The sequence below is a fragment of the Anguilla anguilla genome, chromosome 2 (assembly GCF_013347855.1).
Source record: "Anguilla anguilla isolate fAngAng1 chromosome 2, fAngAng1.pri, whole genome shotgun sequence".
NCBI classification, from domain to species: domain Eukaryota; kingdom Metazoa; phylum Chordata; class Actinopteri; order Anguilliformes; family Anguillidae; genus Anguilla; species Anguilla anguilla.
This window is the reverse complement of record NC_049202.1, coordinates 75,094,187-75,116,109: the sequence shown is the minus strand read 5'-3', so window position 1 is coordinate 75,116,109 and position 21,923 is coordinate 75,094,187. Positions and strand designations below refer to the sequence as shown.

General features: G+C 43.0%; 8 protein-coding genes across 8 annotated transcripts; 4 read left to right on the top strand and 4 right to left on the bottom strand.

Annotated features, from left to right (window-relative positions):
- Nucleotides 1-2,218: 2,218 nt before the first annotated feature.
- On the top strand, nt 2,219-2,956 carry LOC118220008 (histone H1-like). The gene has a single exon (XM_035403604.1). The coding sequence runs from the start codon at nt 2,268-2,270 to the stop codon at nt 2,898-2,900; it is 633 nt and encodes a 210-aa protein (XP_035259495.1). The 5' UTR covers nt 2,219-2,267; the 3' UTR covers nt 2,901-2,956.
- A 458-nt stretch (nt 2,957-3,414) lies between these two features.
- LOC118220019 (histone H2A) lies at nt 3,415-4,240 on the top strand. The gene has a single exon (XM_035403616.1). The coding sequence runs from the start codon at nt 3,799-3,801 to the stop codon at nt 4,183-4,185; it is 387 nt and encodes a 128-aa protein (XP_035259507.1). The 5' UTR covers nt 3,415-3,798; the 3' UTR covers nt 4,186-4,240.
- A 1,094-nt stretch (nt 4,241-5,334) lies between these two features.
- Nucleotides 5,335-6,191, top strand: LOC118220015 (histone H3). Its single transcript, XM_035403612.1, has one exon. It carries the CDS (start codon nt 5,349-5,351, stop codon nt 5,757-5,759), a length of 411 nt encoding a protein of 136 aa, XP_035259503.1. The 5' UTR covers nt 5,335-5,348; the 3' UTR covers nt 5,760-6,191.
- A 691-nt stretch (nt 6,192-6,882) lies between these two features.
- LOC118220028 (histone H4) lies at nt 6,883-7,494 on the top strand. The gene has a single exon (XM_035403625.1). The coding sequence runs from the start codon at nt 7,024-7,026 to the stop codon at nt 7,333-7,335; it is 312 nt and encodes a 103-aa protein (XP_035259516.1). The 5' UTR covers nt 6,883-7,023; the 3' UTR covers nt 7,336-7,494.
- Nucleotides 7,495-9,101: 1,607 nt separating this feature from the next.
- LOC118220027 (histone H4) lies at nt 9,102-10,308 on the bottom strand. Its single transcript, XM_035403624.1, has one exon. The coding sequence runs from the start codon at nt 10,164-10,166 to the stop codon at nt 9,855-9,857; it is 312 nt and encodes a 103-aa protein (XP_035259515.1). The 5' UTR covers nt 10,167-10,308; the 3' UTR covers nt 9,102-9,854.
- Nucleotides 10,309-10,997: 689 nt separating this feature from the next.
- LOC118220016 (histone H3) lies at nt 10,998-11,854 on the bottom strand. Its single transcript, XM_035403613.1, has one exon. It carries the CDS (start codon nt 11,838-11,840, stop codon nt 11,430-11,432), a length of 411 nt encoding a protein of 136 aa, XP_035259504.1. The 5' UTR covers nt 11,841-11,854; the 3' UTR covers nt 10,998-11,429.
- A 1,094-nt stretch (nt 11,855-12,948) lies between these two features.
- Nucleotides 12,949-13,773, bottom strand: LOC118220021 (histone H2A). The gene has a single exon (XM_035403617.1). The coding sequence runs from the start codon at nt 13,388-13,390 to the stop codon at nt 13,004-13,006; it is 387 nt and encodes a 128-aa protein (XP_035259508.1). The 5' UTR covers nt 13,391-13,773; the 3' UTR covers nt 12,949-13,003.
- A 459-nt stretch (nt 13,774-14,232) lies between these two features.
- LOC118220009 (histone H1-like) lies at nt 14,233-14,970 on the bottom strand. The gene has a single exon (XM_035403605.1). It carries the CDS (start codon nt 14,919-14,921, stop codon nt 14,289-14,291), a length of 633 nt encoding a protein of 210 aa, XP_035259496.1. The 5' UTR covers nt 14,922-14,970; the 3' UTR covers nt 14,233-14,288.
- Nucleotides 14,971-21,923: the final 6,953 nt, after the last annotated feature.

The following is a 21,923-nucleotide window of genomic DNA, read 5'->3' as shown; positions in this document are numbered from 1 at the left end:
AAGCAGTAGTTAAGACAGTTAATGCACCTAAGTCACATACGAAACAGCTGCCTAGTTACAACCCTAAGCTTACAGTCATTTACAGGGGGGTAGGGAGGGATGGGGAGAGGTGCAGCCTGAAGAGGTGAGTCTTCAGTCGTCGTTTGAAATGGGTCAGTGTCTCAGCTGTTCTGACCTCCACAGGGAGGTCATTCCACCATTGTGGGGCCAGAACAGACAGGAGACGTGTTCTGGAAGTGCAAGTGGGAAGAGGGGGAGTTGCTAGGCGTCCTGAGGTAGCAGAACGGAGGAATCTGGCTGGCATGTAGGGTTTGAATATCTTGTGGAGGTATGCTGGGGCTGATCCCTTGACTGCCTGGTATGCTAGGACCAATGTTTTAAATTTGATGCGAGCTATAACAGGCAGCCAGTGGAGGGTAGTGAGCAGGGGAGTGACGTGGGAGTGTCTGGGGAGGTTGAAGACCAGACGAGCCGCAGCATTCTGAGTGATAGGACAAGCCATGGGCAGATATTACAGGGCCAAGGGATCTGGTGTACAAGGAGAAGAGAAGGGGACCGAGGACTGAGCCCTGGGGAACTCCGGTGGCGAGGGGACGGGGTGGTGATACCTTACCCGCCCAGGCAACCTGGAAGGAACGGTCAGAGAGGTAAGACTCAATCCAGTCAAGGACTGTGCTGCAGATCCCTGTTGCTGCCAGGGAGGACAGGAGGATAGAGTGCTCCACAGTGTCAAATGCAGCGGAGAGGTCTAGAAGAATCAGGACAGAGGAGAGGGAGGCTGCTCGTGCGGCATGGAGTGACTCACTGACCGAGAGGAGTGCAGTCTCAGTCGAGTGGCCAGGCCTGAAGCCAGACTGGTGGGGATCAAGCAGGTTGTTGTGAGAGAAGAAAGCAGAGAGTTGGTTAGATGCAGCATGTTCAAGTGTTTTGGATAGGAAAGGGAGGAGGGATACCGGGCGGTAGTTCTTTCGAATTGAATGTAACTTGGAAAGAAAATGCAATGTAACTTAACGATGCACAAATGTAATATGATCTGACATGATGTTATTTAAATGAAAAATGTATTCAAATACATTGTAGGCCTACTGTATTTTATAAATAAAGATGAATAAAGCTCTTTAAAAAATAGAAAAGAGAACAATTCTTGCTTTTCATTGCCAGTCAAAGTTGAACAAATGTCGACTGAATCCAAGCCAATGCAAATATAAAATAACCCTGCATTGTGTTCTAAACTCTTACAGCACAAAATCAAAATGATGGAACTATAACAAGTGCTTTCAATAACCTGAAATAATTGGTTGTAAAGACATCCAACAGTTCCAACTCAAACTTTAGCCTTTGATTTAAGTTCATGATTTCGGCAAGGATTGATTGTTGTCATGTTTTACTCTCCAAACAACGATCTTTTTGATTATATTGCTTCTGTTTTCACCATTTAAATCATTTAAAATATTTTTTCCCCAAAGGCGTTCAATTTCTTCTAATTTTATGGATGCGGGGGCAGATTCTCCACAAGACTGAAAATATGATCACCCGAAGAAATATCAAGCGTCCGAAGAGCGTATGTTTAGCTACTACATGGGCATGCCCAGAAGAAGGAGACATTTACCTGAAAATGCGGACTTATTTATAAAAGAGTATATTAATGACGACAGAGAAAATACCTTGGTCTCGATATAATATGCTAAATAATGTTACCGAACGTTGATGTGTAACGGCGATGAAATCTCAGCAAAGATTTGCGTTGTGCTTTACTGCCGCAACTACAAGTCGTACTTTAAAGCCTCGCTTGGGTATTTCATGAGTCTTTTTGTCTTTCCTGTTTCCACACGGGTCTTTTGTGAATAATTAACGAACAAATTTAAAGTGTGTGACATGTTTGATAGTTTTAAAAGGCGAATCGTGTGGGAGAAGCACCTTTAACAGGTACTCGTCCATGACCGATGTCAATGTTTTGGACAGGCTGGAGAAAATGCGGCAATACTGTTCAGGACACAGAAGTTAATTTGTTGGCAGAAGGGCTTTTGTTGAAGTTTACCGGCGCTGTTCGCTTGTAAAACACTTGCATAGTGTTTTATTAGATCAATATTGGCAAAGAGAAAACACAAGCGGGCCGAGTTTCCCGGAGCAGAGACGCTGCGCTGGGTAGGTTGAGTCTATACGGTCCTCATGGAACATTTAAGTCCAGCCCCCTGTGACACGCACAGCCAAAACGGAACTGTATTACAGACAGCGAGTGTGTAAGGAAAGCGTCTGACGAAAGAGAAATGGCGGAAGTTGCTCCAGCTCCAGCCGCTGCCGCTCCGGCAAAGGCACCTAAGAAGAAAGCAGCAAGCAAGCCCAAAAACGCGGGGCCCAGCGTTGGACAATTGATCGTGAAAGTTATTTCTGCCTCCAAGGAGAGGAGCGGAGTGTCCCTGGCCGCATTGAAGAAAGGTCTGGTCGCCAATGGCTACGATGTGGAGAAAAACAATTCACGCGTAAAGCTAGCTGTTAGAAGCCTGGTGACCAAGGGGACTTTGCTTCAGACTAAGGGAGTCGGCGCCTCTGGCTCATTTAAGCTCAACAAAAAACAGGAGAGCGTAAAGAAGCCCGCTAAGAAAGCAGCTCCTAAAGCTAAGAAGCCCGCTGCGGTCAAAAAGGTAGCGGCGAAGAAGCCTGCGGCCAAGAAGTCTCCGAAGAAGAAGCCCGCTGCAGCTAAGGCGAAGAAGAGCCCAAAGAAGCCCAAGAAGCCGACAACAGTGGCGAAGAAGCCAGCCAAGAGTCCGAAAAAAACCAAGAAGCCGGCAGCAGCAGCTAAGAAGGCGACCAAGAGTCCTAAGAAAGCAAAGGCGGCCAAGCCAAAAGTTGCCAAACCTAAGACCACCAAAGCCAAGAAAGCGGCTCCCAAGAAGAAGTGAACGCCTATACTGTAACGTAACATCACCGAGCGCCAAAGGCTCTTTTAAGAGCCATCCACAGTTTCTTGAAAGTGCAAGTTTCATTATTTCGTTCATGTATGCCTGGTGACAAGCTCTTCCATGTGCATAGTTGCGGATATATATATGATTGAACGCAAAGGGAAAGCTTGTCAGCCGTCTCTGTGTGTATGTATCTGGAGGCATGCACAAACACATTCAGGCACCACTACAATCAGGCGCATGTGTAGACTATACTGGTATTCTGTGTTCAGCTGGCTTCTGCTCACTCTAAACTCAACGGTTCATAGGTGATTGTTATAGATGAACGAATATCAATATACAGGTTTAAGTAACTTGATATTGAGCGGAATCCCTATCTCTGTGGAGGAGAATAAAATCGACAGAAAAGAAAGAAAAATAGAGTCAAAGTAAAAACGGGTTTAATGTGAAAATAAACAGGAATTCACGTGAAATATAGGCTATAAACATTTTGGCAGTGAAATTGTTATACAATAGACTCAATTCCAGTAATCCAGATGATTTCTGAATAAAGGGGGGGAAATGCATTCGTCTTATATAATGTGCTTTGGGCATTGATGTATATATAGAAGTAACGCGAGACTTTTGTGTTCGTCTATTATGTTGATATGCTTGATTGTTTCTTGAATTCGTGTATTTAAATTTTATAAGGCCTGAAATTTCAATTAAGCGCTTTTTTACAAAGTACCGCTCAGACTCAATTCAGTACCGTGCTGTGAGCGCCATGTATGAATTGTCCTCCTATTTGATTGGACAAAATCCCACCAACGCTGCAGCCAATGGGTGAATAGAGTGTTGCTATAAGAGAGACACTCCGCTGGTTCGTGTTATTCTTTCTTCTCTTAGAACAAGATTGAAAATGAGTGGGCGGGGTAAAACCGGCGGTAAGGCAAGAGCGAAGGCTAAGACTCGTTCATCGAGGGCAGGACTGCAGTTTCCTGTAGGTCGCGTTCACCGATTGCTGCGTAAAGGAAACTATGCCGAGCGTGTTGGTGCCGGTGCTCCAGTTTATCTGGCTGCTGTGCTCGAGTATCTGACTGCTGAAATTCTGGAGCTGGCTGGTAACGCGGCCCGCGACAACAAGAAAACTCGCATCATTCCCAGACATCTGCAGCTGGCAGTGCGTAACGACGAAGAGCTGAACAAACTGCTTGGAGGCGTCACTATCGCCCAGGGCGGAGTATTGCCCAACATCCAAGCTGTTCTGCTCCCCAAGAAAACTGAGAAAGCGGTCAAGGCGAAGTAATTTTTGCAGCGCTTTAATGAGGACCATTCACCCAAAGGCTCTTTTAAGAGCCACCTACATTTGTGTGAAGAGCGCAAAGCATCCGTTTTAACTTGCATCTGTATGATCCTTGAATAGGTTTGTGCCGTACAGTGCCGCTGCGTCATTCGTATGTAATTTTAAAACAGTCCTCGGGTTCTGGGGACCATTGTGTGCTGGTTTTCCAAAACGCACGTGTGACCAGAACTTTTCCGCAAGATTTGACGAACATTCTAATGACAATAAAGGGAACTGGTTGTATATTAGCATCATTGTAATTAAATTGCGGGAACCAGATGTAAAATGACAACTGGAAATGTCTTCATTAAAAGTGGTACTGTTATTAAACAAATTGTAACGGCCTTGTAAAGGAAAATAACTTTGGACCTACTGAGTTGGAATGGGCTGAAATTGATGTACATCTTTTATGTGATTTCTAAAAGGGTTTTTAAAATGTAATTTGTTTTACTATGTATGTACTTTTTTTTTTTTTGAAGTATTATGAAATGTTTTATATAATCAATAAAGTTCTTTAAAGAACCCCAATACCATAACGTTCCACAAGCTTGTTATTGAATTTTCGCATTTTGTCTTTTGAGGGATTACTTACTCGCATTGATGGAGGCACTGTTAGAAACCACAACCATGAAGAATAGAAGTCCCATATACGAAGCGTTTAACTGATCAAATTAACCACTGAGTCTAATCTGTCGCATGGCCACTAGAACTAACCGTTTGGTGATGAATACAAAACAAACCGCTTTCAGAAACTTTAGTTTGACTTTAAATCAAAGCTTTGTATAGAATAAATCTTATTCCATTAACTAACCATATTAATGTCGCACGTAAAATTGCGAAATGTGCTACGTAATGTAATGCTTATGCCCAGGGAGGATTATTAATTATTTTCATAAAATCTTTCTGATGTTTTACTCACATTAGCAATATTGCTGTATGCGGTAAGAGAAAAATTTAAAAAATTTTTGGCGGCAGAGGAAACGGAAGAAACGATCCAATAGCCTCGGTGAATGAGGGCCAATGAGGATCCGTAAAAACCTATCCAATCAGCTGCTCGCTGGTATGCTTTAAATGTGCGTCGGCGGCATAGCGGCATATTCCGACAACCAAGTCTGAAGTAAGACGCAATGGCCAGAACGAAGCAGACCGCACGTAAGTCTACTGGAGGTAAAGCCCCCAGAAAACAGCTCGCCACGAAGGCAGCGCGTAAGAGCGCGCCTGCAACAGGCGGCGTGAAGAAACCTCACCGCTACAGGCCTGGTACTGTGGCTCTGCGAGAAATCCGCCGTTATCAGAAGTCTACTGAACTGCTGATTCGTAAACTGCCCTTCCAGCGCCTTGTGAGGGAGATCGCTCAGGATTTCAAGACCGATCTTCGTTTCCAAAGCTCAGCAGTCATGGCTCTGCAGGAGGCTAGCGAGGCCTATCTGGTTGGTCTGTTCGAGGACACCAATCTGTGCGCAATTCACGCAAAGAGAGTGACTATAATGCCCAAGGATATCCAACTCGCCCGCCGCATCCGGGGAGAGCGCGCTTAAGACAGTTTGCCAGCACGCAATCCATACAACAAAGGCTCTTTTAAGAGCCACTTCAATTCTTGTCAGAGCAACTCTCCATGTAGTTTCTGCGTGTGCTTATCTAATGTATGTTTTTCGATCGCTGATTCCTTCGAGTATTTAATGCTGCAGTGCAGCTCGTGGAGTAACTGGTGTGAATAAGGCTTGGTATTCTCTCCCCCTCAGTGAGTGAACCGCGTGGCTGTGTCTCCAAAAGCGTCTTTTTGTTGGAATCATTCTGTTGCCCGCATTCACTTTGCTACCAACTAACAGCATTTAAAGCAAATCTACAGTTCCTCATCAGAAATAAATATACCAGGAATAGACTTGATAGATACAGTCAAACTCCATCAACCATTTCCCTTTTGAGTGAGAGGAATATCCATGAAGTTAGTTTAAGCAATCAACTACAACATTCTTGTAATGGACATTATTAAAACTAATAATTAAACTTTTTTTTTTTTTTAATTCTCACTTTCACCCAGTTTGGTATTTTTGTGGGCTGAAATACTTATTGCGCTGCCATAAATGCGTCTAAGTCAGTATTCGGTACGTTTGGGTTATTTGAAGGGGTAGTAACCCAAATAATAATGGATCTAAAAAGTTGAATTTTGCATTCAGTGTTGATTGTAACATGTTATCCACGTAAAAATAAATTAATGTTAAAAAATGAATCAAATATATCAGTTGGGGAATTTTTTTTTAAATAACTAGTTTCTATAAAATTTATTTTAATCTGTTTTGGAACATTTCATTTGGACAGATTTACACAATTTGGAGTTTAATTGTATTTTAAAATACTGTTTAATAATAAGTTCATAACACTTACAGATATGCCTTGGCGGGGCGGCCTGTCCCACACCTATATTCACTTAACCACTCCAAATGAAGAATGACCTCATCTTGGTCCACCCAGACTACTAGAATAACTACTATGCGATGCTAGTGTTCAGTCCTAGCTGTGTGATATTAATTTGTATCAACTATAGCTTTGATAATCTTTGAAGCAGACGATATGGTCTCTTGGTCTTTTTTTTTTTATTTAAACGACTAGTTCGGGGCGCTGGAAGCCCCTGTGCTCTAATACTCGGAAGTCTTGGAGTGCTGGAGGCGGGCTTTAACTGCAGCCGCCTTTTCGTTGCTACGAGACTTCAATCAGGTCGTCTTTGTGCAGATATATGCGTGCTATTAGGTAGCTGCAGTTCATAATTTCTCACGAAGAATTTGTATCCTCTTTGTTGAAAAAATGAGTGGTCGAGGAAAAGGCGGGAAAGGTCTCGGGAAAGGAGGCGCCAAGCGTCATCGCAAAGTTCTCCGTGACAACATCCAAGGTATTACTAAGCCAGCGATTCGTCGTTTGGCTCGCCGTGGTGGAGTCAAGCGTATCTCAGGTCTCATCTACGAAGAGACCCGAGGAGTGCTTAAGGTGTTTCTGGAGAACGTCATTCGTGATGCCGTCACCTACACTGAGCACGCCAAGAGGAAGACCGTCACCGCTATGGATGTGGTTTACGCTCTGAAGCGTCAGGGTCGCACTCTGTACGGCTTCGGTGGGTAAATCTGTCTCATTTGGAAATCCGTTTTGCATCTGCCCAAAGGCTCTTTTAAGAGCCGCCCATATTTTCTATTAAAAGCAGCTATTCCTCGTTAATGTCAGAGGTAGTCTTGGTATAAATGTCTGTTCCTAAATGTGAATGTAACTTGCTGCGAGGAAAATGTCCCCATGGGGATAAAGAAGTTCTCTATGTAGGTATGTACAATATATATTTTACATGCAGTATTTATTGTACATAACAAATATACAACCACTTGTACATTTACTCAAATTCAGTTCAGAAGCAAGTATAAATGTGTTTTCTGGAGAAATATGCTTCCTGTAGTTACTGACCACCAGTTTTCTACCTGAATTTCAATGTGTTCCATGAGGCAATTCGAAATATTTGACACTTTGATCTGACACAAAGTTTGCATGACATTGTAAAATGATAAGATAACAAAACACAGGGCCAAGTGACTTGAAAGAATTGAGGAAATATTGGGTAGCATTGCTTTGGAATACATCTTATTTAATTTCGGTGAGACAAGATGGCCTATATTGTTTGTAGTACCGTAACTTGGCGTCATTTTGATATAAATACTTTTAATGGCAGGCCTGGATTTTGGCAGTCTGAATGAGTTATAGACGGTGTTTGTCTTGTATGTGTGAGTAACTTGGCATTTTTGTACATTTGAGATATCATGTCTCTTTGCAAAGCGTTTTATTATGAGAGTTAGAAATGCAAAGTGACCCTGTAAGAAACGCTTGTGGATTATGGCTATCCTTCTGTGAATTTGTACAGTCTGATGAGCGTGTACCGTTTGGCAGTTTTGGTTTGCTATATATGTAAAACAGTGGCTGTGACAAAGAGTGTGGTGGCGTAACTGTAAACGCATCAGAACCCTGAAAAGTGCCAAACGCTCGGTGCTGGATAGGTATGGGGCATGCCCCCGCCAAGGCGTAACTTGGCGGGATGGCATACCTACCATCACAATGAAGCGTTGAAGCATCTGTTCATCCAAATCTCATTCCTGAGATGATTGTCCCGTCTCCAATTCCTTCCCGCCTTTCTCATCTTACAAAAAGGTTTCCTGATTTTTTACCAATTCAATTTCTAATCAATCCTTTGTTTCTATCTTAAATTAAAATAATTAAAAAACTCAAAATTAATTTAAAGTTTACATTCTCTCTTGCTATTTTAAGCATATTTATAACTAATGGTCTCTTGTGTTACTGGGGCGCCCCTATAGTAGCAAAAACACGCTTAATTTTGGCCATGAGGTGCAGGCGTAAGTCAAGGCGCAAACAGGACAGAGACACAGGAATGGCCCTCAAAGATGCACTGAGAATCTTTGCAACAAGAATCACATACAGTATTTTAGGCTACTGTCTCAAAAACCACAATTAACAGGAGGTGACAAAAAGTTAAAGGAAAACAAAATAAAAACATTAATTTATTTGAAACGAGTAAAATGCCAAAATGCTATGAGATGTGACAGTCAGTAAGCCAGTAGTCTTGGCATGTATGCATGAATGATAAAATAGTGAGTGGGGTGTTGTATGGTAAAAGGAAAAACAAAGATGTGGCACGTAGGGAGCAGAGTTTTCCCCTTTCTCATCATGGAAGTGGGGTGCGCTCTTATAGTACCGGGAACACCGGGAATTCTGCAGACTATTATAAGGATGTTGTTCAGCGTTAACGCTTTGATGGCCAAGCCGACTATATTTACTTGTATCAGAACACACAAACGAAGAGCAAAATTAATTTGTGCACACAATAGTGTATCTCACAGTCAATTCTGCAATTATTTTTAATTTCGACAAATAAGTTTCCACATTCACATTCATTTTCACTTCCCAATAAACAGATATAGATAAACTGGACTTGCTTGAAGGTACATTGACCCTGTAGCCTATCCTGATATGCCCCCATAGACACCGTGGTGAAGCTACTGGCATAGAGGAAAAAAATCTAAAAAGACAAAACTTAGCAATTAAGCAGTCGCATAATACTATCAGAACCGGTAGAATTGATGAAAAATATTACGAAAATGAGACTCAGGTTGAAAAATAAGACCTTTCAATGTCCACTTCACACTTTGTTAAATATCCAGACGGCTGACATTTTGGGAAAGATAGTGTTCCATCGCAGCTTGTAAATGGACTCCGCTCACGTTTCTTACATCATAAAACCGGAATACAGATCAGCGAAAATACAGGTAGCTTTTATTGTTCAAAGTAACGAGGTTACCGGTTAGGCGTTGGTCTTCGGGGGAGCGACCGGTGCGGTTTAAAATCGCAGTCGTCAAATTAGCAGAACTTGAACAAGTATGTTAGTGAATTCCCTCCATGCGCATAGAACCTTTAATTTCGCAGCATACGGCTCAAGTAATGGGCACTGCCCTTGCAAGGTCAACATGACGGTTCTTAAAAAATTACGCTTGACATTAACAAGGAAAGGCTGCTTTTAACAGAAAATATGGGCGGCTCTTAAAAGAGCCTTTGGGCAGATGCAAAACGGATTTCCAAATGAGACAGATTTACCCACCGAAGCCGTACAGAGTGCGACCCTGACGCTTCAGAGCGTAAACCACATCCATAGCGGTGACGGTCTTCCTCTTGGCGTGCTCAGTGTAGGTGACGGCATCACGAATGACGTTCTCCAGAAACACCTTAAGCACTCCTCGGGTCTCTTCGTAGATGAGACCTGAGATACGCTTGACTCCACCACGGCGAGCCAAACGACGAATCGCTGGCTTAGTAATACCTTGGATGTTGTCACGGAGAACTTTGCGATGACGCTTGGCGCCTCCTTTCCCGAGACCTTTCCCGCCTTTTCCTCGACCACTCATTTTTTCAACAAAGAGGATACAAATTCTTCGTGAGAAATTATGAACTGCAGCTACCTAATAGCACGCATATATCTGCACAAAGACGACCTGATTGAAGTCTCGTAGCAACGAAAAGGCGGCTGCAGTTAAAGCCCGCCTCCAGCACTCCAAGACTTCCGAGTATTAGAGCACAGGGGCTTCCAGCGCCCCGAACTAGTCGTTTAAATAAAAAAAAAAGACCAAGAGACCATATCGTCTGCTTCAAAGATTATCAAAGCTATAGTTGATACAAATTAATATCACACAGCTAGGACTGAACACTAGCATCGCATAGTAGTTATTCTAGTAGTCTGGGTGGACCAAGATGAGGTCATTCTTCATTTGGAGTGGTTAAGTGAATATAGGTGTGGGACAGGCCGCCCCGCCAAGGCATATCTGTAAGTGTTATGAACTTATTATTAAACAGTATTTTAAAATACAATTAAACTCCAAATTGTGTAAATCTGTCCAAATGAAATGTTCCAAAACAGATTAAAATAAATTTTATAGAAACTAGTTATTTAAAAAAAAATTCCCCAACTGATATATTTGATTCATTTTTTAACATTAATTTATTTTTACGTGGATAACATGTTACAATCAACACTGAATGCAAAATTCAACTTTTTAGATCCATTATTATTTGGGTTACTACCCCTTCAAATAACCCAAACGTACCGAATACTGACTTAGACGCATTTATGGCAGCGCAATAAGTATTTCAGCCCACAAAAATACCAAACTGGGTGAAAGTGAGAATTAAAAAAAAAAAAAAGTTTAATTATTAGTTTTAATAATGTCCATTACAAGAATGTTGTAGTTGATTGCTTAAACTAACTTCATGGATATTCCTCTCACTCAAAAGGGAAATGGTTGATGGAGTTTGACTGTATCTATCAAGTCTATTCCTGGTATATTTATTTCTGATGAGGAACTGTAGATTTGCTTTAAATGCTGTTAGTTGGTAGCAAAGTGAATGCGGGCAACAGAATGATTCCAACAAAAAGACGCTTTTGGAGACACAGCCACGCGGTTCACTCACTGAGGGGGAGAGAATACCAAGCCTTATTCACACCAGTTACTCCACGAGCTGCACTGCAGCATTAAATACTCGAAGGAATCAGCGATCGAAAAACATACATTAGATAAGCACACGCAGAAACTACATGGAGAGTTGCTCTGACAAGAATTGAAGTGGCTCTTAAAAGAGCCTTTGTTGTATGGATTGCGTGCTGGCAAACTGTCTTAAGCGCGCTCTCCCCGGATGCGGCGGGCGAGTTGGATATCCTTGGGCATTATAGTCACTCTCTTTGCGTGAATTGCGCACAGATTGGTGTCCTCGAACAGACCAACCAGATAGGCCTCGCTAGCCTCCTGCAGAGCCATGACTGCTGAGCTTTGGAAACGAAGATCGGTCTTGAAATCCTGAGCGATCTCCCTCACAAGGCGCTGGAAGGGCAGTTTACGAATCAGCAGTTCAGTAGACTTCTGATAACGGCGGATTTCTCGCAGAGCCACAGTACCAGGCCTGTAGCGGTGAGGTTTCTTCACGCCGCCTGTTGCAGGCGCGCTCTTACGCGCTGCCTTCGTGGCGAGCTGTTTTCTGGGGGCTTTACCTCCAGTAGACTTACGTGCGGTCTGCTTCGTTCTGGCCATTGCGTCTTACTTCAGACTTGGTTGTCGGAATATGCCGCTATGCCGCCGACGCACATTTAAAGCATACCAGCGAGCAGCTGATTGGATAGGTTTTTACGGATCCTCATTGGCCCTCATTCACCGAGGCTATTGGATCGTTTCTTCCGTTTCCTCTGCCGCCAAAAATTTTTTAAATTTTTCTCTTACCGCATACAGCAATATTGCTAATGTGAGTAAAACATCAGAAAGATTTTATGAAAATAATTAATAATCCTCCCTGGGCATAAGCATTACATTACGTAGCACATTTCGCAATTTTACGTGCGACATTAATATGGTTAGTTAATGGAATAAGATTTATTCTATACAAAGCTTTGATTTAAAGTCAAACTAAAGTTTCTGAAAGCGGTTTGTTTTGTATTCATCACCAAACGGTTAGTTCTAGTGGCCATGCGACAGATTAGACTCAGTGGTTAATTTGATCAGTTAAACGCTTCGTATATGGGACTTCTATTCTTCATGGTTGTGGTTTCTAACAGTGCCTCCATCAATGCGAGTAAGTAATCCCTCAAAAGACAAAATGCGAAAATTCAATAACAAGCTTGTGGAACGTTATGGTATTGGGGTTCTTTAAAGAACTTTATTGATTATATAAAACATTTCATAATACTTCAAAAAAAAAAAAAGTACATACATAGTAAAACAAATTACATTTTAAAAACCCTTTTAGAAATCACATAAAAGATGTACATCAATTTCAGCCCATTCCAACTCAGTAGGTCCAAAGTTATTTTCCTTTACAAGGCCGTTACAATTTGTTTAATAACAGTACCACTTTTAATGAAGACATTTCCAGTTGTCATTTTACATCTGGTTCCCGCAATTTAATTACAATGATGCTAATATACAACCAGTTCCCTTTATTGTCATTAGAATGTTCGTCAAATCTTGCGGAAAAGTTCTGGTCACACGTGCGTTTTGGAAAACCAGCACACAATGGTCCCCAGAACCCGAGGACTGTTTTAAAATTACATACGAATGACGCAGCGGCACTGTACGGCACAAACCTATTCAAGGATCATACAGATGCAAGTTAAAACGGATGCTTTGCGCTCTTCACACAAATGTAGGTGGCTCTTAAAAGAGCCTTTGGGTGAATGGTCCTCATTAAAGCGCTGCAAAAATTACTTCGCCTTGACCGCTTTCTCAGTTTTCTTGGGGAGCAGAACAGCTTGGATGTTGGGCAATACTCCGCCCTGGGCGATAGTGACGCCTCCAAGCAGTTTGTTCAGCTCTTCGTCGTTACGCACTGCCAGCTGCAGATGTCTGGGAATGATGCGAGTTTTCTTGTTGTCGCGGGCCGCGTTACCAGCCAGCTCCAGAATTTCAGCAGTCAGATACTCGAGCACAGCAGCCAGATAAACTGGAGCACCGGCACCAACACGCTCGGCATAGTTTCCTTTACGCAGCAATCGGTGAACGCGACCTACAGGAAACTGCAGTCCTGCCCTCGATGAACGAGTCTTAGCCTTCGCTCTTGCCTTACCGCCGGTTTTACCCCGCCCACTCATTTTCAATCTTGTTCTAAGAGAAGAAAGAATAACACGAACCAGCGGAGTGTCTCTCTTATAGCAACACTCTATTCACCCATTGGCTGCAGCGTTGGTGGGATTTTGTCCAATCAAATAGGAGGACAATTCATACATGGCGCTCACAGCACGGTACTGAATTGAGTCTGAGCGGTACTTTGTAAAAAAGCGCTTAATTGAAATTTCAGGCCTTATAAAATTTAAATACACGAATTCAAGAAACAATCAAGCATATCAACATAATAGACGAACACAAAAGTCTCGCGTTACTTCTATATATACATCAATGCCCAAAGCACATTATATAAGACGAATGCATTTCCCCCCCTTTATTCAGAAATCATCTGGATTACTGGAATTGAGTCTATTGTATAACAATTTCACTGCCAAAATGTTTATAGCCTATATTTCACGTGAATTCCTGTTTATTTTCACATTAAACCCGTTTTTACTTTGACTCTATTTTTCTTTCTTTTCTGTCGATTTTATTCTCCTCCACAGAGATAGGGATTCCGCTCAATATCAAGTTACTTAAACCTGTATATTGATATTCGTTCATCTATAACAATCACCTATGAACCGTTGAGTTTAGAGTGAGCAGAAGCCAGCTGAACACAGAATACCAGTATAGTCTACACATGCGCCTGATTGTAGTGGTGCCTGAATGTGTTTGTGCATGCCTCCAGATACATACACACAGAGACGGCTGACAAGCTTTCCCTTTGCGTTCAATCATATATATATCCGCAACTATGCACATGGAAGAGCTTGTCACCAGGCATACATGAACGAAATAATGAAACTTGCACTTTCAAGAAACTGTGGATGGCTCTTAAAAGAGCCTTTGGCGCTCGGTGATGTTACGTTACAGTATAGGCGTTCACTTCTTCTTGGGAGCCGCTTTCTTGGCTTTGGTGGTCTTAGGTTTGGCAACTTTTGGCTTGGCCGCCTTTGCTTTCTTAGGACTCTTGGTCGCCTTCTTAGCTGCTGCTGCCGGCTTCTTGGTTTTTTTCGGACTCTTGGCTGGCTTCTTCGCCACTGTTGTCGGCTTCTTGGGCTTCTTTGGGCTCTTCTTCGCCTTAGCTGCAGCGGGCTTCTTCTTCGGAGACTTCTTGGCCGCAGGCTTCTTCGCCGCTACCTTTTTGACCGCAGCGGGCTTCTTAGCTTTAGGAGCTGCTTTCTTAGCGGGCTTCTTTACGCTCTCCTGTTTTTTGTTGAGCTTAAATGAGCCAGAGGCGCCGACTCCCTTAGTCTGAAGCAAAGTCCCCTTGGTCACCAGGCTTCTAACAGCTAGCTTTACGCGTGAATTGTTTTTCTCCACATCGTAGCCATTGGCGACCAGACCTTTCTTCAATGCGGCCAGGGACACTCCGCTCCTCTCCTTGGAGGCAGAAATAACTTTCACGATCAATTGTCCAACGCTGGGCCCCGCGTTTTTGGGCTTGCTTGCTGCTTTCTTCTTAGGTGCCTTTGCCGGAGCGGCAGCGGCTGGAGCTGGAGCAACTTCCGCCATTTCTCTTTCGTCAGACGCTTTCCTTACACACTCGCTGTCTGTAATACAGTTCCGTTTTGGCTGTGCGTGTCACAGGGGGCTGGACTTAAATGTTCCATGAGGACCGTATAGACTCAACCTACCCAGCGCAGCGTCTCTGCTCCGGGAAACTCGGCCCGCTTGTGTTTTCTCTTTGCCAATATTGATCTAATAAAACACTATGCAAGTGTTTTACAAGCGAACAGCGCCGGTAAACTTCAACAAAAGCCCTTCTGCCAACAAATTAACTTCTGTGTCCTGAACAGTATTGCCGCATTTTCTCCAGCCTGTCCAAAACATTGACATCGGTCATGGACGAGTACCTGTTAAAGGTGCTTCTCCCACACGATTCGCCTTTTAAAACTATCAAACATGTCACACACTTTAAATTTGTTCGTTAATTATTCACAAAAGACCCGTGTGGAAACAGGAAAGACAAAAAGACTCATGAAATACCCAAGTGAGGCTTTCAAGTACGACTTGTAGTTGCGGCAGTAAAGCACAACGCAAATCTTTGCTGAGATTTCATCGCCGTTACACATCAACGTTCGGTAACATTATTTAGCATATTATATCGAGACCAAGGTATTTTCTCTGTCGTCATTAATATACTCTTTTATAAATAAGTCCGCATTTTCAGGTAAATGTCTCCTTCTTCTGGGCATGCCCATGTAGTAACTAAACATACGCTCTTCGGACGCTTGATATTTCTTCGGGTGATCATATTTTCAGTCTTGTGGAGAATCTGCCCCCGCATCCATAAAATTAGAAGAAATTGAACGCCTTTGGGGAAAAAATATTTTAAATGATTTAAATGGTGAAAACGGAAGCAATATAATCTAAAAGATTGTTGTTTTGAGAGTAAAACATGACAAAAATCAGTCCTTGCCGAAATCATGAACTTAAATCAAAGGCTAAAGTTTGAGTTGGAACTGTTGGATGTCTTTCCAACCAATTATTTCAGGTTATTGAAAGCACTTGTTATAGTTCCATCATTTTGATTTTGTGCTGTAAGAGATTATATATATATATTTAAAATGCACATTAATATTACATAATAACATTTTACAGTTTGATTAGGTTCCACGGTGTATGTTTCTTTTGTTGTATGTCCAAAGTTTTCATTCTTTTCAGTTCAGTTACCACCAGGCTGAAGACTACATCGCTGGAGATGTTTATCTGGTTAACAACCACCTTACACCTCGTCCTCCACAACTTTGCCACCACTGTGCATATCAGCGTCCAATAAAAGTCTCTATGTGTATCTGACATGTTTTCTTGGAATATACCATACATCACAGCATTAAACTTTACATTTACATCAAAACCAATACTAGGCATCTTCCACCACACCTCTTTGGATCTCTGACAGTACAAAATTAAATGTTCACTAGTTTCATCCTCATTGCAATTATTCATTGGGCATATTTTAGTTGTTACGAAGCAGCTTGTTACGTCCCTCCGCCCCAGGTGGGGGCGCTGGCCGTTTGGACACGCGTGTGTCTTGTTAACATTAATTGTGCGCACCTGTTGCGGTGCCCTTTTAAGAAGCCTGGAGTCGGCTTCTCAGGAGATGGGAGTTTTTTCTCCTCACCTCTCGACCACGGCCGGGTCTTGATTTTATCTGTTGTGTTGCGTCTATTTTAGTATTTCTTTTTGTAATTAAAATAAAGTTATTGGTTATTTTGGGAAACCTTGGTGTCGGCATCGCTTATGTTTGCGGGGGCTTGAGAGCAACCGTAACATAAATGGGGGCTCGTCCGGGATATTACCCTGTAGAGTTTACATTTTCTCTTCTTAGCCCGGTTAGCTTAGCCGCCGGGCGGGTCCAAGGGACTTGTCACTTTATTGTTTTGCCTTTTTTGTTTTTGGTGGTTAATATGAGTGGGGGTACGCTTCGGGGCACTGAGGTCGACTAGTTAAGTGGTCTACTGACAGTGCTCAAGAGTTTAGCGTTCAAAGTCGCCCCGAGCGCAGAAAACCACCGAAGACTAGTTTATTGAGTTAGTTTTTTTCTGTTTGGTTAGGTAGGATCGGGAAAGCCTACAATAGTTAAGAGTTAAATGATAGCGCCACTAATTGGTTTAATCACTCTGGATTTGTATCAGCTGTGTCGTCCAGCTGGGCCGATTGGGCTGGGAAAAGGAGAGACTCGTTTGACTGGTATGGTTTTTTTTTGATAGCACTGTTCAGTTCGATAACTGCGTAACATGGACGCCTAAACATTTAGGCTACGTAAAGTTTCGGTTAGTCTCTTGTTATCGGTGCTTCGTGGTAATTGTCTGTCAGCTGATCCTCCTGCACGGTGTTCTGGCTTACAGCGTTCGGCCAGGTTAGACTGGTTTAGCACAGACGATCTTTCGATTTCCTAACTTCTCGTTTATGGCTTTCTCGTTTCTTATTGTGGAGTATACTATCGTGCATTTGTCGTTTTCCGAATATTAAGTCTCGTACCTCGTCCGTTTCGTGTTAGCCTGGTAGTGCTTCTGCTTCGGTCCTAGACTACTTATATTGCGGAACCGTCCGATAAACTGCTCAAGCCTCGAGATGTAACGTTGAGTTTGCTCCAGTGTCTGTGTACTTGCACATGGTATTATAGAATAATAGTCCCTTGCTTTTACTGAACATCCTTTCACTACCAGTATTTAATTGAATTGCCATCTATGCTATGGCTGAGTCTGGATTTGAGTATTTACTATTTGGATTCAGTCAGCTAGATGCCTCTGGATGTACATCAGTTGTATGGCTGGCAAGTGAAAAAGTTCCTGCGGCGCCGAACGCATGCGGCGCGCGTAGAGTTCCTACGGCGTCGCACGCGTGCGGCGCGCGTAGAGGTCCTGGGGCGTCGCATGCGTGCGGCGCGCGTAGAGTACCTGCGGCGTCGCCTGGGTGTGGCGCGCGTAGAGTATTTTAATGAACATCCTTTCCCTACCAGTCTTTAATTGTATGGCTGGCGAGTGAAAAAGTTCCTGCGGCGTCGCACGCGTGCGGCGCGCGTAGAGTTCCTGTATTGTTTCTCTGTCTGTCTCCCCTGGTTTGTCTCCCCTTGTTCATTTTTTGTTTTGGGGACTGGTGTCCCCAGCTGGTGGTGGGGGTGTTACGTCCCTCCGCCCCAGGTGGGGGCGCTGGCCGTTTGGACACGCGTGTGTCTTGTTAACGTTAATTGTGAGCGCCTGTTGCGGTGCCCTTTTAAGAAGCCTGGAGTCGGCTTCTCAGAAGATGGGAGTTTTTTCTCCTCACCTCTCGACTACGGCCGGGTCTTGATTTTATCTGGTGTGTTGCGTCTATTTTAGTATTTCTTTTTGTAATTAAAATAAAGTTATTGGTTATTTTGGGAAACCTTGGTGTCGGCATCGCTTATGTTTGCGGGGGCTTGAGAGCAACCGTAACACAGCTCCATTTCACTATTGCTCGCACAGCTAGCCTATTACCTGAAACAAGCCACATAATATCCCTCTTGTTTTCTCAGATGCTTCTACTAAGAATGTTCTTTATACATATTTTCGCTTCAGATGCATCCAAATTTTTGTAAGGGAAAATACCACTGTATGGTTTATCACATATTTTTGCACATACACTTTTGCTTGATAATTCAGTCCAGTCATTGACAGGTGATTGACAGGTGACAGTAAGAAAAGGATTGCCTCCCACAAAGCTCTATGACTACAGGCTTCTCGCACCCCGTCTCCAGACTAACCGTCTAACCGATTGTAAGCCTGAGCATAGAGGTGCGTTTTTAATCTAGATTTAAATATTGAGACTGAGTCTGACTTTATACATTTTGGAAGCTGGTTCCACAGTAGTGGGGCTCTATAGGAGGAAGCCCTACCACCTTTTAGGTTTTTGGAAATTCTTGGGACTACCAAGTAGCCTGCGTCTTGGGATCGGCGGGACCTTGTGGGCTTATAAGGTAGAAGCAGGTTAGTTATGTATACAGGTGCACGTCCATGCAGAGCTTTAAAGGTCAGGAGCAAACCCTTGAAATCTATCCTATGCTTAATGGGTAGCCAGTGAAGCGACGCTAGCACTGGTGTAATGTGCTCATACTTCTTAGTTCAGGTCAAGATACGAGCAGCTGCATTCTGCACAAGCTGGAGATTCTTTAACGAGTTATTAGGGCAGCCAGATAGCAAGGCATCACCGTAATCTAACCTAGACGTAACAAACGCATGGATCAATTTTTCAGCATCCCCAACTGACAGGAAATGTCTAATTTTAGCCATGTTGTTTAGCTGAAAGAAGGCAATTCTGGATATGTTTTTTTATATGTGTGCCAAAATTAGATCAGGATCAATGGTGAACAGTGGGTTTATTGCCAATACATATAGGGCAGCTGAGTGGGCATCCTTGTTTCACATCTCTCATAATTTCTATTTTTTCTGTTAAAACACCATTCACATCGATCTGGACAAATGATTGTGCATACAATCATTTTATAATACCAATGAAAGCTTTTTCAAAACCATATACTGCTAGGGCTGCCCACAGATACATAATCAAAAGCCTTCTTTTGGTCTAGGCCTATGATGAAAAATTAATCTTTCCCAGGGTTAGTGATTATATTTCTCAGCAGGCCTCGATTATCCCACATAATCCTTCCCTGAAGAGCACAAGTCTGTTCTTTATCGATTATCTTTTCTAATACTCCATTCAGCCTATTCATGATTATTTTTGCATATTATTTTAAGATCTTGTAATAAAAATTCATTAAAGTGACATGTCTCCAATTGGGCAAATTAGTTGCATCTCCTTTTTTATATAGTAGCGAGATTACAGCATGATAAAATGAGCTCTGCAATCTGCCGGTCCTGATCCCGTGATTAAAAACTGAGGTCAGCAGTTCAGTCATCTCACCTATACACACCTGATAACATTCACCCGGGAGTCCATCTGGCCTTTCCTTCATTTAATTGTAAAATGGCTTGGATTACCTCAGCCTTAGTAATGTCCCCACCAAGTGAGTTTGGGCCAACTTCATGAGTTTCAGCAGGGTCAAGGAATGCTCCAAGTTTTATTTCATTAGTATCCATTTTCTGATGCATCTCTTTGCACGCGAGTGTAATTGCTTCTCGCTTTCCTTTCCCATCTTTTATTACTTGACCCTCCCTCATTTCTTATTCCTTCAACAAATTTATTTTTAATTTTCCTTTTGTATTTCTTTATCAAACTTTGGGCATTCCCGGGGCCGTCCACGTTTCCATCAGTATCCGACTGTAGTCGTAGATGGTGAGAGATCTCGTTATTAAGTTTGCTCAATTCCGCCTCCATTTCATACAATAAATTATCATCATCTTCTGTCTTATTTGCCTTTGTTTGTAGGTTGACATACTTTGACATTAACATTTATATCTTTCATTGCGTTCTTGGCTCAACATTTTACTTTCATATTTTAAAAAGTGCCTTAAACGTTCTTTCATGTTTTCATGATCGGAAATGACCAATACCTTTGTTTTATAGTTGAATGGAGTTATCCCTTCCGATACATATATACGGTCAATCCTTGCTCTGACCTTTCGGTCAAACCGAGTAAAGTCCGTTTTTTTAGGGTGTAGCATACGAAAAACATCATTGACATCACAGAAATCACTCATGGCTTGAAGTGCTCTTCCTTCTCTGCTCAATTTAAAAGGGTGCGTGGGGATTCGGTCATTTGCATCTGTGTATGCGTTAAAGTCTCCGCACAAAATCGTATGGTAGCCTACAACCAACAATTCATACAGTTTCTTAAAAATTTTAACCTTACTTGCAGCGTCAGGTGGAGTGTATACATTTATAATTAGCAATTTCATATTTGCGTAAAAACAATCGACCAATAAAATTCTTCCAGGGATAATTTCCCTGCTTTTGGTAATTTCGGCCTTATCTTTAAAGAATATGCCAACTCCATCAGCCATGTCATTACCAACAGATAAAACAGATGTGCCCTTTGTCCACGTGCCAGTTACCTTCACCATACCCTCCCCTGTGGTCAATATTAGTTCTTGCGTACATAGGATATCATATCGTGTGTTATGGAGGCATTGCATTTTTATATTTCTATTCCTTATTGACTTTATGCCTCTCAGATTACAAGTGGCGATTGAAAGTAACGCCACGTATACAAAAGGGGTTCACATCGTGACAGAGGCAGATCAGAACAAAAGCAAACATCTCATTCAGGCCTGGTCTTTTTCTTAACTAACCCACCCGCAGCCGGGCGTGATCGCTGCGTTTTTTGCCTTGGGCCATAACAGGGTTAATCACGCCCTGGGCGTGTCGAAGTGTCCTTGAGCAAGACACCTAACCCCTAACTGCTCTGGCGAATGAGAGGCATGAATTGTAAAGCGCTTTGAATAAAAGCGCTATATAAATGCAGTCCATTTACCATTTACATCCGGCGGCCTCTGTTGCTGCTGCTGTTGCTGGACTATGATGGATGTCACTCTTTCTCCCTCCAGTGTTGTGTGCTTTGCCTGCTGCTGGGCTCCTCCTGGAGCTTCTTGTCGCCTCAGGGCGGAAGTGAAACTGCCTCTTCCTCTGCCTCTGCCTACCACCAGTCACCCCTCGTCCTTTCCTACTGCGACTGGCTGTGTCCCTCTCCGCAGCGGGGCGGTAGAGCTGCGCTCCTCTCCACTCTCTGGCAGCTGCTGCCTGGTTGTGGTGCGTTGAGTGTTATTGCCATCTGGCAGTGGCTCCTGTTGGGCTGCGGTCTGCGGTTCTCTGGTGCTCTCTTGTGGCTCTTGCTGGTTTTGACACGGTTGCTGCTCGTCCTCGGTTCTGGCTCGGTTTTGGTTTTTTGCTTTATTGCTGTAGGAGTGGGGACATTTAAAATAAGTGTGCCCCACTCCTCCACACAGGCTGCACCGGGAATCATTGCTGCAATCTTTGGCCTTGTGACCCAATCCTCCACACTTCCAACACTTCATCTGGGTACACTCCTTTACCTGGTCAGGTGCACCACAGACGAAGCAAGTTTGCCGCTGCCCAGGATAAATCACACGGCCA